The following is a 16904-nucleotide window of genomic DNA, read 5'->3' as shown; positions in this document are numbered from 1 at the left end:
CGGGTACATATACATTAATGAAAGTGCTCACAAAAACATATAGGGAGAGATTTACTAATGCTAGTGCACACAAAATCTGTTTCAGCTGTGCATAGTAACCAATCAGCATCTAACTTCAGATTGTTGAATTATGCTTTGTAAAATAAAACCTAGAATCTGATTAGTTACCATGTAAAGCTGCACCATATTCTGTGTGCACCAGTTTTAGTAAATCTCCCCCATATACTGATGTGGCTGTTATGAATAAAGATAAAAGTGTACTAATCGAAAAACTGTCTAGACAAGTAATACCCACCCTTATAACAATATCCACATTTCTTGTATTTGGCTTCATGTCATAATTTATAGAAATGATTCGAATCTTGACAGTCTGTCCAGGCCTGTACAAGGTTTTGTCAGTTTGGATAAATGTTGCTGTGTTTTTCATTTGCATTTGTATCTTCAATGTGTTTGAGAAAACTGATGCATTCTGAGTCGCTCCATTGACAATCAGGTTAAATATATTAAAACTGGTGTTTTTTGCTACCTGTAGAAAAAAAAGGTTAATTTTGAGAACAGAACATAAGAACAGGCACTGCTTTACTGGTCCTGGATTTCTCCTATTAGAGGCAACATAAATAGCTTTTCCTGTAGTTCCTCCTGACATTCCTCTAGTAGGTCAAAATCGAATGGCCCATCAACATCCATACACACACAAATATTTTAAAAACTTTAAATCAACAAACATGGCAACAGCCCATAAACTTCGGGACTCAGGCTGTGAAGGAAAAGTGCTAACCATGACTGTGCTTTCCCCACTGCATGACACTCCTTTGTTACCCCCATATATAGTACTTCTGTTTTACCTGCACCACAAATGTTAGATAAATATTACCATTACCTTGGCTCAATTAATGGACCTGTGGTTCAGGACATAACAATCAATGAAGAAACCTAAAATACTTTTAACAATTGCCTTACAAATCTATTGAACAGCCAGGAGATAGCATCACATTAAACAATCACTTCAAAACTGATATTTCATCTTTTGTTAAATGGAGGAAACTAAAATCACCAAATAATTTCCAATTTCTTTGAATTTCCAATACAGCTGGTTCCTGCTGAGAAATTTCAATCTATGTATGGCCAGTTAAGCCTTATCCAAAAGGTTAGTAGTTTAGGTCCTAATGCACATGAGCTCTAGAATCAGAAGCAGATGCAAGGCTACTGACCATGTTTAAAATGGTTGAAACCCTCAGACATGAAATATGAACAAAACATATCCCTCTATAGTGTGTACTTGTCTAAGTTAAGAGCACTAAGTGTAATTTCTGTCTGCTACTCCGTTCCTCTGCTATCTGCATGATTTACTTCTGAGAAGATTTTCTGACACCAAGAGAAAAAAGGTGATGGGGAGGGAGCTCCAACTGATTGACAGCTTCAGCTCTGTTGCTGTGTGCTGTGTAAATTGGGGTGTGTCCGTGCCTTCCCTCCAATCAGCTCTCAGAATTCTCCTCACTGAGCTCTGCTGTGTACCTAGCTCTTTTTTCCTCTATTTTCCTCACAGCTCAGACAAGCTTTATACATTCTGCACTTTTAATGGATGTAGAGAAGAGAAGACTGCGGATAAACAGGTGCAACTTATGTAGGAGGATTTGTTTAATCTCTATCGCTTCACTGGGTATATGTAAGGGTTTACAACCACTTTAAAGTACTGTACTGATAGGGGAACAATAAAAGTACACTCAATGCTGCACTAGGTTCGACCTCAACACTGCATCTAATATTCCGTAGAGTAGAAAATGAGGAGGACAGTAAGTGCTTATATTTATCAAGTGTGATAATGAACTTACCCTTGGGAGAGTGAGAATTTCAATGGAATCTGAAAAGCAGAAGTAGAGCAGATTTATATATGAGTAGTACACAAGAAGTACAGGGTAGTTTTTCTGTGTGGCAGTTTTGTTAAGAATTTTAGGATATACTAAGCTGCTGAAAGTGTATCTATAGCCAAAACTTTTACTTAATTCTGGATACGTTTGGGAAGGGTTGAAACCCTATAGGCTTGTTTTTCCTCCTATCTGTACTATATTGGCACACTTCCCAATAGTCCAGGGTTCTGCACACCTCACAAAAGAATTCCTCCAGAATCCAATGATAAGGTTTTATTGCTAAAGTGTGCGTTTTAGGCAGGGCATCCTGTGTGCCAACCGGATTTAGCTTTTTTTAATTCTGGACCACTGACCTTTATTGTCATGATTAACAGTTTGTTACCCACATATTGCCAATATTGTCTATTTGTTCTGCTCATATTGTCACAATTGCCCATTTGCTATTTGTTTTTGTCATGACTGCTGGTTTGCTGCCTACATAATGTCACAATTTCCCATTTGTTGTTCTTGTTTTAGAAAAAACAAAAGCACACTCCACTCCGGGGCTCTTTGATCTCTCCATTAAGTTCAGATACATCTCCAAGTCTCCAGGGTTGTTTCAGAATTAGCCACAGTGGAATGCCTTCAGACTGGTTTTTATTACACAGGATTTTTGCTACATAAAAAAAAGCCTTCAACCCATCAGCAGCCACAACAGGTGTCGAAGTAGTTGGCACATAGGTCAGTGCCAAAATACGTTTTCTAAAAATGTTATGCCAAATGTGTTTGCAGTGAAATTGGCGCTTATCACTGTATTTTCCGAAATAGCTGTTGAGTTGTAAATTGTACAGACTAAGGCCTCAGGCACTGAGGGCATTAAAAACACGGCTGTTAGAGGCATTTCATGTTTCTTTTTTCTGCCTTTAAATTCCCCTCTCTGTTAGCCTGTGTTCTTGCAGACATAGGTGTTTACAGGAGTTTAGAGGCAGGAGCACTTAGAAGCAGAAAAAAAAAATCTAAGCGTTTAGGATAGGAATGTTTCGGCAGAAAAATGATAGATTAATAATATTATTATACAGGATTTATATGAAGCCAACAGTTTGCGCAGTGCTTTACAATATAAAGGGAGACAATACACCAAGAGTACAATTCAAAACAAGAGGGTTAGGAGAAAGGCCCTTCTCCTGCGAGCTTGCAATCTAAGAGGAAGGGGCTGGTGAAACAAAAGGTAGTGACTGTGAGGGATGAACTGATGGGGGTAGTATAAGATTTGGTTGTTAGCTGAAGGCAGGATAGGCCTCCCTGAATAGATGACTTTTCAGGGATCGCCTAAAAGTGGACAGAGCAGGAGATAACTGGACAGATTGGGGCGGTGTATTCCAGATGATGGGAGAGGCTCCAAAGAGGTCCTGGAGATGAGCATGGGAGGAGGAGACAAGGGAGCTAGAAAGCAGGAGGTCTTGGGAGGATTGGTGATGTAGCTCGGGGCAGGACTGTAAATGGCTTTGTAAGTTATTGTTAGTGTTTTGACGTTTATTCAATGGGCAATGGGAAGCCAGGCCAGTGGAGGGATTGGCAGAGAGGAGTGGTGGACACTGAACAGTTGGTAAGGTAAGGTGGATGAGTCTGGCAGTGGCATTCGTGATAGACTGAAGAGGGGATAGCTTGTGGAGAGGTAGGCCAATGAGGAGGGAGTTATAATAGTCAAGACGAGAGATTACAAGGGAGTGAATAAGTTGTTTAGTAGTTGAGCTTAAATACCTGTAAATGCATCTAATCCTTTACCAATCATTCATTTTATTGGCCAGAATAAATTAATATTCTGTCCAAAGGAATGAATGAACACCCAAACGCCAAAAATTTGGGTTTCTTTATGCTGCATTTTCCTTCCCTGGAACAAAGGCATCCTGGGGAGGGGGGGGGACATCCTGTGTGCATGAGGCCTTAAAGTGAAAACATCTACATGTGCCATAAAAGCTATTGAAGAGACAAGGACTCACTGCTCAAGGTGGTGTAATTGCCTAATGACTCACACAGGTGCATGCCCTGGCTCGCCTCCGTGAAAACTTGATAAAGGAAAAGGAATTGGCAGCACTCCAGGTTGAGTCAAAATCCAGATTTATTGACTGGACATCCAAATTATGACAATCGTGACAAGGTAGATGCGTTTCACACACTGACTGTGTGCTTAATCATTACCAATGATTAAGCACACAGTCAGTGTGTGAAACGCGTCTACCTTGTCACGATTATCATAATTTGGATGTCTAGTCAATAAATCTGGATTTTGACTCAACCTGGAGTGCTTCCAATTCCTTTTCCTTTATCATGCCATAAAAGCTAGCTAAAAACACAGGTAATTTTACTAAGGAAAAATACCTTCTTGGCTGTTTTTCTGTCCTTTTGATAAGCCTTTCTCTATTTTTTTTTTTTTTTTAAGTGATTGTAAAAGGAAAAAAAAAAAATAACAAACATGCTATATTTGCCTGATTTGAGCAAAATCACAGAGCTGGCCTGATCCTCCTCACCCCCACCCCCACCCCCACTGCTTGTTATAGAGGCATTTATACGAGCTTGCTCCCGAGCTGACCCTGTTTTTCATTGACGCAAACAGTGCGGCTCAGCCCGGTACCCTGCTTCATTCTCACTTGGTTGCGATTGACAGCAGCAGAAGCAAACACTCCCACTGCTGCTTCTCTATCCGCTGAGGAGGGAGAGAGAGCCTCCGCTCCTGTGCACAGCGCTGGATCAAGATCAGTCTCTGGTAAGTATAAGGGAAGCTGAGGGGGATGGGAGCTACACACAGAAAGTTTTTTACCTTAACCTCCCTGGCGGTATGATTCTTTCGGATTTTAGGTGCTGAAAGCGGTACCATTATTTTGCTTGCAATTCTGGAGAATGAGCAGCCCAAACCAGCTATTTACTAATGATTTCTTTTTACCGTGTGTTCTTCTTTATAACATCCCGAGTATGATAAAGTTTGAAACACAAAATCCTAAATTATAATATAATAAATAACTATAAAATAATAATATAATAATAACACTTTTTTTTTTCCAAAAAATAACACTTTTTATTCAATAAATGATAGTAAATCATGTAATCAAAAACACTGACATTTTTTTTTGTCAATCAAGGATGCAATATATTTTTTTTTTCCCAAAAAGGATGCAATATTACTCTTCATACTGCTTCAATAAACGTCCCGGGTGTGGAAAATTTTGAAACAGGGTACAGCGCAAAGTCCAACATCACAGTCTGGACAGTAGTACCGTGTTTCTTTTCTTATTTTCCGCCCGGTGTCGTCGTGCTTGGAACAGCACACCACACACATTCTTGTGGGTGCAGCCTTCTTCTCCGTCGGCGGAATGAGGTCCATAAAATGACGACCGGTCAGTCATTCGGGGTTCACGACACCAGCCGCACGGCGTCCGGATCGACTTACAGTTGGTGTCTGGTGCCTGAGAAAAATCAGCTCCGCAATTTTCCACACAAAGTCCGCATGGATCATAGGCCGGTCGCTTTTCTTTTTCAGCAGAATGAAGGCATTCCATAAACACTGCTCCAGGAGGTGTCTGAAAATTTTTTTATAGTATTTCTTCTGCTGTTTCCGCATTGCTGGATAGAAGGTCATGGCCTGGTCAGCTCTGTCCACACCTCCCATGGTGTTATTGTAATCCAGGGCCAGTTGCGGTTTCAGCACATCTTTTCCCCCTTTTGTATGGACCATGACAGTGGCGGTGCTATGGATGGTGCTCATCAGGCAGACATCTTTTTTGTCGCGCCATCTAAGTGCCAACATTTTGCCTTTCTGCCAGGCAACTAACTCTCCAGGCTTGAGTTTTTTGTTGGCAAAGCTGGGGGGCATGTCACGCCGGTTTGCTCTGACGGTCCCATAAGCATCCGTCTTGTGCTGTAGGAGGAACTCAAACAGTTCTGGGGAGGTGTAAAAATTGTCTGTAGTGACACAGTACCCCTGATCCAGCAGAGGCTCAATCAGCGTCAGAACTGAAGCAGTTGCCATCCCATAGCTGCTGAACCTTGGGTTAAACTTAGTTCCTCTTCCGGTATATAGGACCGAGTTCCAAATATATCCAGAGCTGGATTCACACAGCATAAAGGATTTTATTCCAAAGCGTGCTCGCTTGGACGCAATATATTGGATCCAGCTAAGTCTCCCTTTATACGCCATAAGACTTTCGTCAATGCAAATGTCTCTTTCTGGGACATAGGACCGCTGGAAGTTTTTCAAAATTAATTGATAAATGTCCCAGATTTTTTTCAGCTTCGGAGCCGGATGAGATGTTTCATCAAACTCCTCATTGTTGGCAAAGTGCAAATATCGCATTATAAGGGAAAATTTGTACTCCGACATTATGGTTCCAAAAAAAGGAGTGGCCAATAATTTGTTGGTGGTCCAATACCACTTCTGCAGGGGTTTCCCCACCACTCCCTGCAGAATAATAAGGCCCAGGAATCTCCAGATATCCGCACTGGTAACGGGTTCCCACATCCTGCTCCTGGAAAACCGCCGATGTGCTGCGGTTTGTTGTTGCTGGTACCGGTTGGTCTCCACAACAATTTTTTCGATGACCTCATCGGTCAAAAAAAGCTGCAGATACGCCAAGGGGTTATCCTCCTCAACATCAACTTTGAGACCAGGCGTTCCGGTATACGGGAACCTTGGGGGCGCTACGTGCTCCATACCGCAGTCGATCACGCACCACGTACGCACATCGCTCGGCACATCATCATCACTAAACTCACTTTCGTCGGATGATGAGCTTTCCCATGCATCGCTGTCACTCCACTCTCCGTGCGATTCGGGATCGCTGTCGCTATCGCCCAGCAGGTCATACATCGCTTTTGATGTTGCGGCACGCTTGCTTGAGGCCATGGTCGCTCTGCAATAATCCAGATACAAAGTATGGAAATAATGCAGGAAGTGCAATGGAGAAAGCACTGGGGGGCATAAAAAGGTCACTTTATTATATTTTGGGAATGTAATCCAATAGGATTACAGTGTGTCAGTGTGTTTGGTGTTTATACTTTTTGAATTTGCCGCCGGTTCCACCCCCCGGCGGACGTCACGTCGCCGGAGACGGAAGCCGGGGCTTACAGACGATCGAGAGGAACATCCGCCGCCGGACACCGCTCTCATACATCGCTGGATCCCGGAGAAAAGGTAAGTGAAACCTCCACCAGGATCCAGCGATCTTCCCAGCGCTACCCCGAGTGTGACTCGGGGTTACCGCTTTTGGCTCAAAAATCTTACCCCGAGTCACACTCGGGAATACCGCTAGGAAGGTTAAAGTGGAGTTCCACCCATTTGAATAAGTTGAGATGTACGTAATTCCCTTTAAATATGCTTTGACCAATGTAAACTATTTTTTTTTTGTAAGGAAATACCGTTTTTCTTCTTTATTCATCCGCACTTCCGGGTCCTGCTGCCTATAGGCGATTACATCACTAGCCTCCACCTCGGCCCCGCCTCCTCTCAGTGAGCTCTATGGGATGTAATGCTTTCAGTCCGCGCTCACTGAGAGGAGGCAGGGCGGAGCATGGACTGATTGCAATACATCCCTGAGAACAGCTAGTGTCGGTCTGGAAATAACACGAGATTACGTCACTAGGCGATTCGCAAGGGCTGGTGGGATACATGACGCCGCTATCCCACAAACCCTTGCGAATCGCCTAGTGACGTAATCGCCTATAGGCAGCAGGACCCAGAAGTGAGGATTAATAACGAAGAAAAACGGTATTTCATTACAAAAAAGAAAAAAAAATAGTTTGCATTGGTAAAAGCATATTTAAAGGGGATTACGTACATCTCAACTTAATAAATGGGGGTAACTCCGCTTTAAAGTGATACTAAATACACACTGTTTAATGCACATTGTTCATTCTCTTTCTGTGAGTGGATGATGGCACTGTAATTATTTTAATTTAAAAAAACATATACCGTAAGTATTTTTACCTAATCAATATACAGCTGTCACATGACCCAGATATTGTGCAGCCTGTCTGCAGGGAAACATAAGCAGGAGGAGCTTCTAGTCCTCTGCTGCTGGTCACATGTTCAAAAAAAAAAAAACAGCCTTTGGGATTCAGAGTAAAAATAAATAATTAATAGCAATACATTGTTTTAAATTATCATACAAATACAGTCAGGTCCATAAATATTGGGACATTGACACAATTCTAATCTTTTTGGCTCTATAATGGATTTGAAATGAAACAAACAAGATGTGCTTTAACTGCAGACCTTCAGCTTTAATTTGAGGGTATTTACATCCAAATCAGGTGAACAGTGTAGGAATTACAACAGTTTGTATATGTGCCTTCCACTTTTTAAGGGATTTACAAGGAGCAGATACAGTATATATTTGAAATTAAATCTTTATTATTTTTTGGCTCCAACACGGTGTAGGCAAATTTCTGCCAGTCACAGGCTGCGTCATACAAATCCAGCCTGTGTGTGTCTTAGAATAACAGGAAAGAGAATCAGTAATTATGAAACATGTAATATCCCGCTCCCATTGTGTTTAGCTGGTTAGTGGGCACGAAGGAGTAATAAGGGAGTGGGCTGTCATTTACCACTGTGTATACTCCCACATGTGTGACTCTATAGTCGTATGGGCTGCTCAGATGTGATAGGGAGGAAATGCTCAGCATAGAAACTCACTGAAAACTGAGCATGTGTAGAGTTTCCACCACAGCTGCAAAATCCCTAGCTGAATTGGGGACACAAACAGAAGGTGGGTATAGACAGAAGCAGGTTTTTCAAATCTCATAGTGAGTGAGTGAGGAGTATGAACAACATGTAATATACCATTTATTAATAGTTTTTTTATTATGTGGATTTACATTGAAGTAGAAAAACCTTCTGCCTTTAGAGCCGCTTTAATTACATTTTACAATAGGTTATCAATATGTCTCTTGTAGAACCATGACCATTCTAAGTTTAATTAAAGTACATTTTCAGCCTACAATGGCTTGTTAAAGCACAGAAAAACAAAAATGTTGTTCTTTGAAATGTTGGTACCTATGCTATAAACCTCTGAATTTGTTTTCACCTTCTGTCCCCCAGTAAGAATGGTCACCAGGGCAATCAGACAAAAGAAATTAGTGGGAACAGAGAATTATACAAGATGGTAGGAGTTCTAACCCTTCACTACTCAAAATTTAAAAAAAGAGCAGTTTTGGCTTTAGATATACTTGAAAAAATGTTCCTACTGTAAGTAGTCAAAGTACAGCTCACTGCTATGCTCTCATTATGACACATTAACTAAAACTGAAAATTTTTGAATTATGAATGCACACTTTATACCTGTTAATTTCACTAGTTAGAGACGGTGTCGTATAAGAGCCGTGTAAGAGTGCTTGATGAGTGCTTGCTGTGTTGGGAAGATTTGTCAACAAAAAAGCATTTCTGGCAGTCAAAAATCTACATTTACTTTTCCATAGGGTAGCCCTAAATGGCTCACCTGAATTAGGGGTTGGGACTAAGATGTTTATGATAACGGCAATTTATTTATCTTTGAATATACTTGTTCAAAATGTTCATTTTCACTAAAGAAATGTAATAATGACTGAATCATTACTGCTACTAATACTAAAACATGACATAGGAAAATGCAAATTATGTACAAATATATATTTACCTTTTTTGATTACTTTAGTCACATTTGACAAAAGTCTGATACCATCTCCAATTCCAGCAGTTACAGTTAGGTCAGAGTTCCCAAACCAGTGCACAGTAAAAGACGTATTAACACCATCGATGATATTACCAGGCGCAAGAATGTAATAAGAAGGGCTGTAAAATAAAATGTGTATTATATTTCTTTAATTTCTATTGTGAAGCAAAAAAATTGTTATAGCCCTATAAAATGCTGACCTGTCTTTTCTTAGTTTTATGGCTCATGCAGAGCCTTTTCAAATACTTTTAGATATATATGGTATTATGATAAGCTTAATGCAAATATTCTTGTCAACATCTTTATGTGAAAAAATGGTTTGGTGCTACCCAATGGAGATGAGATTGCTCTAACCTTGTGTAGCACCATCTAGCTAGTTTGCTAGATTAGTGTACATACTGTTTTTGATAGTGTAGGTAAATTGGCCTGGTCTCAATCAGGGTCAGGGATGAGTGACTCAGGAAGGCTGGATGACTCATCAAGCAGCACGTCTGGTAACCCCCCCCCCCTGCCTTTCTGGAACCTTGGAGAAGCTTCCAGAAGCAGAAGGTGGAGTCTAGATGGAGCTGCTTGATGAGGGCCCCAGCCAACCATCAGCAGGTGGGCTGGCAGGAGGCAGGCACCTCTTAAATACTCTGGGGTTATTTCAGCAAGGGGAAGTTTGGTGGAAGATCGAAAATGAGTGCTGAGGAGGCTGTTTGTGGCCTGGGGCTTGGGTGCTGGAGGGATCCTCTAAAATACACAGAGGAATCCATGCCTGGATGCACGGGAGCAAGTGTGAGGACAGCGGGAGAGAGTGAGCACATCCAGGAGAAGGCAGCCTGGTGGGCAGGTAAGTGTGCAGTCTGGGAGGATTGTGGGAAGTAGCTAGAAGGGCTAGTGAGGGAGGCAGCTGCAGCCAGGCTGGCTGGCAGTGCCTAAAGAGGTGGTGCTGGGATCAGTAGCTACAAGGATGTAGCTGGATACTGGACTTTTTCTGTATACATCAAAGGGGCCCACAGTCCCTGCCTGTGGTTTCAATAGTTATATATTTTTTTCATATCTTTTTTTTTAATTTAAACTTTCTTGAGTTCTTTCACTGTTTAAAATAGAAAACACAGAGATGGTTGGGTATTTTCATGAAAAGTTTATTTTTTAATTTATATGCAGCTTTGTGGGATTTTCACCATTGGGTAGCACCACACTATTTCTTCAAGTAGATAGCTTTGAACGTATGTTGGAAAACAAGTATAGGTGCTGGCAGCAAGTAATTTTTATGATTTAGTGTATTTTAAAAAAGTGGCAGCGCGTAAGTATTTTTAAATCCACTCTTATCAACATATCTTAATTTTCTGAAACCTTTGCTGTATACAGTTTTGCATATATGTGAATGGGAGAGTTAGACTGCTTTAGGGATAAAGCGATGACCGCAAGTGCAGTGTACCCTACCTGCTTGTTTGGAACAGGTTAGCTGCACTTTCCCATAGAGGTATATTGTGTCCTGCGGTTTTCAAAAAGCACACCAAAACTCCTGCATGTTGCATCTTTGGTTGGCTTTCAGAAAGTGCACCAAAAATGCAGGACATATTATAAAACTCTATGGGGAAACCACACCTAACCCTCTCTCAACATGCAGGTAAGCTGAGCTGCCCCCGCAATGTGGTCAAATCGCACTGCATCAGTCTGCAAGCAGCCTAATTCCTTCACTGCCTTTCTCTTTATGTATAGGGCATCTATTACCTGTGTACAGACAATAGATTCTTTCTAAAATTGTGACTTTTTCTCAATCCCTTATTTACACATGACCACTAGAGAGGGCATTTGAACAATCCCTAAGTAAATACTATGATTAAAACATGAAACAATTGGTAAAATGTTAAAGTTACTTTAAAAAGTGCTATCAGATACGGAAAAGTATTAGTTAAAAACACATACTAAAATATACATAACTTTAAATAAAAAAATTATATATATATATATATATATATATATATATATATATATATATATATATATATATATATGTATATATATATATATATATATATACACACAAACATTATATCACAAAAGTGAGTACACCCCTCACATTTTTGTAAATATTTTATCATATCTTTTCATGTGACAACACTGAAGAAATGACACTTTGCTACAATGTAAAGTAGTGAGTGTACAGCTTGTATAACATGTAAATTTGCTGTCCCCTCCAAATAACTCAACACACAGCCGTTAATGTCTAAACCGCTGGCAACCCATAAAATAAAGTGGAAAAACCATAGTGTCTTTTTTCACACATTTATTGTAAACCAAAAAAGGAGAATAAAACCCCTCACAAGGAAATCTAGATAACAAGCATATGAAATCACCAGCTCACAACGCTGACATTGGTAGCTAATACATCACATCACATGTTTCAGCTCCTCCCACAAATATGCGTTATGTCCTTCAATTGGCTTCTTTAGTAGGCAGAGAGCCGGCCTCGTACAAACCCTTTTATAGCCTAAAATACATTAATCCATACCAATATGTGAGAATTCTAAAGTGACAAGGTCAGTGTGTTCTAAATTCATGTTGAATAATGGTCAGCCAGTCATCTTTTTGCCCACTCCCCTCCTCCTCATACCGCCCCACTCGTAAAGACACTTCTACCCGAAGTTTACATATGGGAAAACCAGAAACGATGTCCCAGCCAACCGTACTTGCTGCAGCAGCTGGATCATCTATTATTTCTGAGTTTACAGATAGCGCAAGAGTAACTCACTATACCCTGATTACATACTTGCTTCACACATTAAGGCAGCAGAGCAAGGAAATGGAACGAGACTCCACCTCTACCAATGGTCTGGGCGCGTCACTTCCTTGGTTGGTGGAAGTGGAGTCTCGTTCCATTTCCTCTCTCTGCTGCCCTAATGTGTGATGAATTTAGAACACACTGGCCTGGTCACTTCCAGCTCCCCACCTACTGAAAATGCCCAATCGGAGGGAGTAACGTGTATGGGTCGGAGGGGCCGAAGCCCATGACATCACATAGTAGCTACCAATATCAGCGTGGTGATCTGATGATTTTATACGCTTGTTATCTAGATTTCCTTGTGAATTTTTTTAATCCCCTCTTTTGATTTACACTAAATGTGTGAAAATGGAGATCTCCTGCTCTGGTGCCAAGCTGCTTCAGAATCCTATACTTCATCCACCTAAGAGCGGACTTCACCATCCAACTACTCCAGCACTCATGCCACTTCATGCCCTCACACTCTCTCTCCACCTTCAGGAGTGTTGGGTAGGAGGTGCAAGAGAGGCCTCCACAATATTCCAGTTGTCACCAGGTACGTGATAGACCTGCATTTTTACTGCTCCCAATAAAAAAATATTTTTGCAATGATAATGCATATTTCCTCTACTATTTACTTAAAATTTAATGTAGTGTTAATTGTGAATAGAAAAAGTTTAACTTGCATGCATCTTTCCCCCAGCTGGGGGTAACTACAGGAGATACAAAGGGTGAAACTGCCCCTGAAAACATGAAAGCAACGTGGTCAAGCATAAAATGAAAATAAACAGCCCAATCCAATCCCTAAATCAATGACATAACTTAATGATTGGGTGAGAAATTAGTTAGCTAGAGCTATCCTAGAGGATAGTTATTTGTGCTTTTGGCTTTGCAGGTACTTGTAATCACTCACTAATTGTATCCAAATATTAGAAAATCTCTGTTCTATGGGACCAATGCTTCGTTCTCATGATTGAGAAGAGGGAAAGAAATTGTAGGCAGCAGCTGAACTGCTCCCATTAGGCTAGTTATACACGATGTTTCAGGACCTACTAAACTGTTTGAGAATGGGCATATCTTACAGCTAATAGCTCCTTTAAAATGCAGTGTTAACATTTTTAGGCAGAAAAGACAAAAAACTCTACAACATCTCTTTTGCCACAAAAACCTGTTCCGTGACTTCTAATAATTTTTTGGCAGATCTAGGAATATAGGAAGATGAAATTTCAGGTCTCAGCCCAACTCTTGTTGACTGCTCATAAAGGCTTGTATCACCCAACAAACACAATCATTGGAATTAATAGGAGCATATGTATGCATTTGTAAGAATCCTATGGTGTTTTAAGCTTTTCAGAAACATTTTTAGCATGCTTTTTTCCTACCATTCCTTAAAACTTGGCATATAAAAAAGATAAGATAAACTATACCATATTTCCTAGTACCCATTGTTCTTTCCTCGATAGAATATGTTGTAGTTACTGGTTTGCGTACCAACTGATCATTTGTGAAAAACTGAAAAGATTTCTGAATAATATGAGAGAGTAGGAGATGCTTTCCATTAAGTAGATTTTTGGACTGACTCATATATGGATAAATATTCTCACTTATTTTTGAAAATGTTTCAAAAACAGGAAATTCAATTGTAACTAAAGGCAACACTTGTTTTTCATTTTGGCAAGCTAGAGTAAGGGAAGGTTATAACCCCTGTCAGTTTTTTTTTACCATCTACGTCTATGTCTCATTGGGGAGATTTTCCTCCACTTTCTGTCCCCTAGCCAAAACAGGAGGTGAGAGGAAATATCTGCAAATTGAGGGAATACCAGTGTGTCACCAAGGTCACCAGAACTAGTTTCCCCATTGGAAAAATTCCTTTACAATCAGCCAAAGGCTTCCCTTCTGAACCTCCTGGAGGAATATAGAAAATATAGTGTCCTTTTCCAATTTTAAAATACATTTTCACAAATCGAAAGCTATGAACATAAATATTCGGCAGGCAACACTGAACGTAAAGCACATTTTTCCTTCAATTGGACCGACCATCAGTTCCAATATATGGGTATTTACCTGATGCCTTCTCTTAGAGAATTTTGCGGCTGGTTTCCAACCACTTTAAACTAGATTCTGCTCAGACCTTGAGAAGCTGTCTACCAAATACTTCTCATGGTTTGGCAGGAATAATGTTCTCAAAACGAACATTCTTCCAAAACTGCTATCTCTGTTTTACACCTAGCTGCTCAGGGTTCCCTTGTACAACAACCCATTTATTTTAAAATAGAAATGAAAGGCAAAGCATTTGTGTATACATATAAAACAAAATTAAAAATACTTTTTTTCCCCTTTTTAGAAGTGATCACATTCCCTCTGTTCTCAGCTGCATGAAAGCTAGGAGGAGTAGAAGCAAGAGTACACTGATCTTACCACAATGTTCTGTTTAGTGTGGTCAGTTTTTAATAGGAAAGCAGAGAGACTGGCGGGAACACCGGGGATTTCACACAAAGAAAGCAATACAAAGAGAAGAAGATACTTTTTCCATGGACCATGGTACACCAGGCACATATAAGGAATATTAAATGTTGGGGTAACAAACACTTTAAACAAGTATGAGGATAATTTACTTCTTTGGGCTCAAAAAACCCATCGGCTATCGCACATGTTATTGTTGTTCCCCAAACGCAGTAGGGGAAAAGTCCTCCCAGACCTTTTAAAATAGCACAGGCCTGTACATCTCGCTAGTGTTCAAGACTGGTGTACACAAACACAGACAACAAACACTGGATCTATCTAAAAGAGGTCACTCTTGACATCCCCCTACAAGGTACTTCCTGGCTTAGGAACATTCTTTCCTCTTCTATGACACCGAATCCACTAGTGGGATACACAGCCAAAATACTCTCTGCTGAGCAAGAGGATATCCTCCATGAATATTATTCCTCCCGTCTAACACCAGTGATAGGCCACCCCAATTTTGCTCCTTGCTTGTCAGAACTTCCAGCCCTTGATTGAAATTAACCAATCTCACCTTGAGGCTTTTCTCCCCCTAACAGGCTACAGATCTTAAGTGCAGATCCAGAGTATGGCTGAACCACTACCCTGCTTTTCTGTAGTGCATTTCAATCATGACATTTTTCTATCAAGACTAGGCCTACAGGTCGCTCACTCTTTCACCCAACTATCAAGATCCGCTCTACACCACCAAGTGTGAGACAGACCCGTTAGCTTGTGAGATGAACAGACAGACCACAATTTACATTTTACCCATGTGGCATCCATCCCAATTCTGTTCAGGAAAGAGACTTTAAATCCCGAAATTATGGTAAAAAATTCTCCTCATTTCTCCACAGGGTTTTTCCACAGATCCAACCTGCATGCTGGAGATGCCTCACTCAGGAAGGCACTTATCTCCATGTATTCTGGATCTGCCCAGTTCTGCAACCATTCTGAACCTTGGTGTACAAACTTACTGATGTGCAATTGAGTGATGACCCAGCAACATATCTGCTACATCTGGCCTGTTTGCTATCCAAATGCTATATACTCGTTCTCACTATTCATTTGCAAAATGCGGCCAAGGCCTGCATGCCACTGTACTGGCAGCAGACAATTTCACCTCCCAAGGGAGTCTGGCTACATGAAATCACAAAATGTTGTACTATGGAAGACATTTTTGCATCTACCAATCACAAAGAAGAACAATTTTGCAAAACCTGGTCTCTACTGGTTTGACTATACCTTCTCAGACTACAAGGCTGACCTCAATAGTTGAGTAAGGCTGGTCATACATATATGTACAATTTTCTTGTTCAGTTTAGATTTACCTTAAACTATGTAGTGTAAGGGCCTGCCTGACTGAAAACAAATTTAAAGTGTTTAGGTTTGACCTCTTATTATGTGGTTTTGGTAAATCTAAAGGAAAATTGTACAAAATGGTATAATGTAACACCGCTAGATTATAAATCCCTTTTCGATCAGCTATAGGGTCACACTCCAGATTCTCTAATGTCCATAAACCATGTGAAGCTGTGACTCCAAGGGGCGTCCGGTGGGGACCTACACTCCGGACCTCAGTTTACCCATGACCAGTCAGTGGTCCTAAGGTATGCAACTAGGTGTGACAAACTTACCCCATCTTTCTGATTTTCACCAGAAAGATTATTCCAGCTGATCATAGTGGACATCAGGGAATTTTTCCCTACGTATCACTGCCTCTGCACATTTCTAGATTATCATTTACTTCTGTATGTTTGTTTTTTATATGCTGACTACATAGACCTGTTGTCGGTTATTCTACCGTGCCTGTTTTTTGGGGGGGGGTTTTGTGTACTATGAAAACCTTAAATAAATTTAAAAAAAATCTCTATTAGTGTCAACCCCAAATTTGGGATTCTCTTGTAACTTCACTTTTGGTGATAACAGTAAACTGGACAAATAGAATGAGTTAATCTCCCTAATGGGGGCAAAAACCTCTATAAAACCTGACAGGCATTCTAATCCCTCTCCACTTTATCAAAAACTAAAAAAAGAAAAGAAAAATAATAATAATGCTGCTGGACAGTGCTGGAGCCTGAAATAAAAACTAAAAAAAAAACAAAAAAAAAGTTTTGCCTTTAG

At 40.4% G+C, this 16904-nt stretch overlaps 1 protein-coding gene across 1 annotated transcript in view; it reads right to left on the bottom strand.

Annotated features, from left to right (window-relative positions):
* The window catches only part of LOC309550528 (CD109 antigen-like), a 130916-nt gene that overhangs the window by 107087 nt on the left and 6925 nt on the right, over positions 1-16904 (bottom strand). Inside the window, exons 2-4 of the mRNA XM_082250887.1 lie at positions 9512-9666; positions 1833-1861; positions 296-526 (exon numbers count right to left, since the gene is read on the bottom strand). Of these exons, the coding sequence (XP_082107013.1) occupies positions 296-526; positions 1833-1861; positions 9512-9666 (415 nt within the window). The remainder of the gene's footprint in view (positions 1-295; positions 527-1832; positions 1862-9511; positions 9667-16904) is intronic.

The sequence above is a fragment of the Pelophylax lessonae genome (genome assembly GCF_965119305.1).
Source record: "Pelophylax lessonae genome assembly, chromosome: 3".
NCBI lineage: Eukaryota > Metazoa > Chordata > Amphibia > Anura > Ranidae > Pelophylax > Pelophylax lessonae.
The sequence above is the reverse complement of the archived record's forward strand: the minus strand, read 5'-3'. Positions and strand labels throughout refer to the sequence as shown.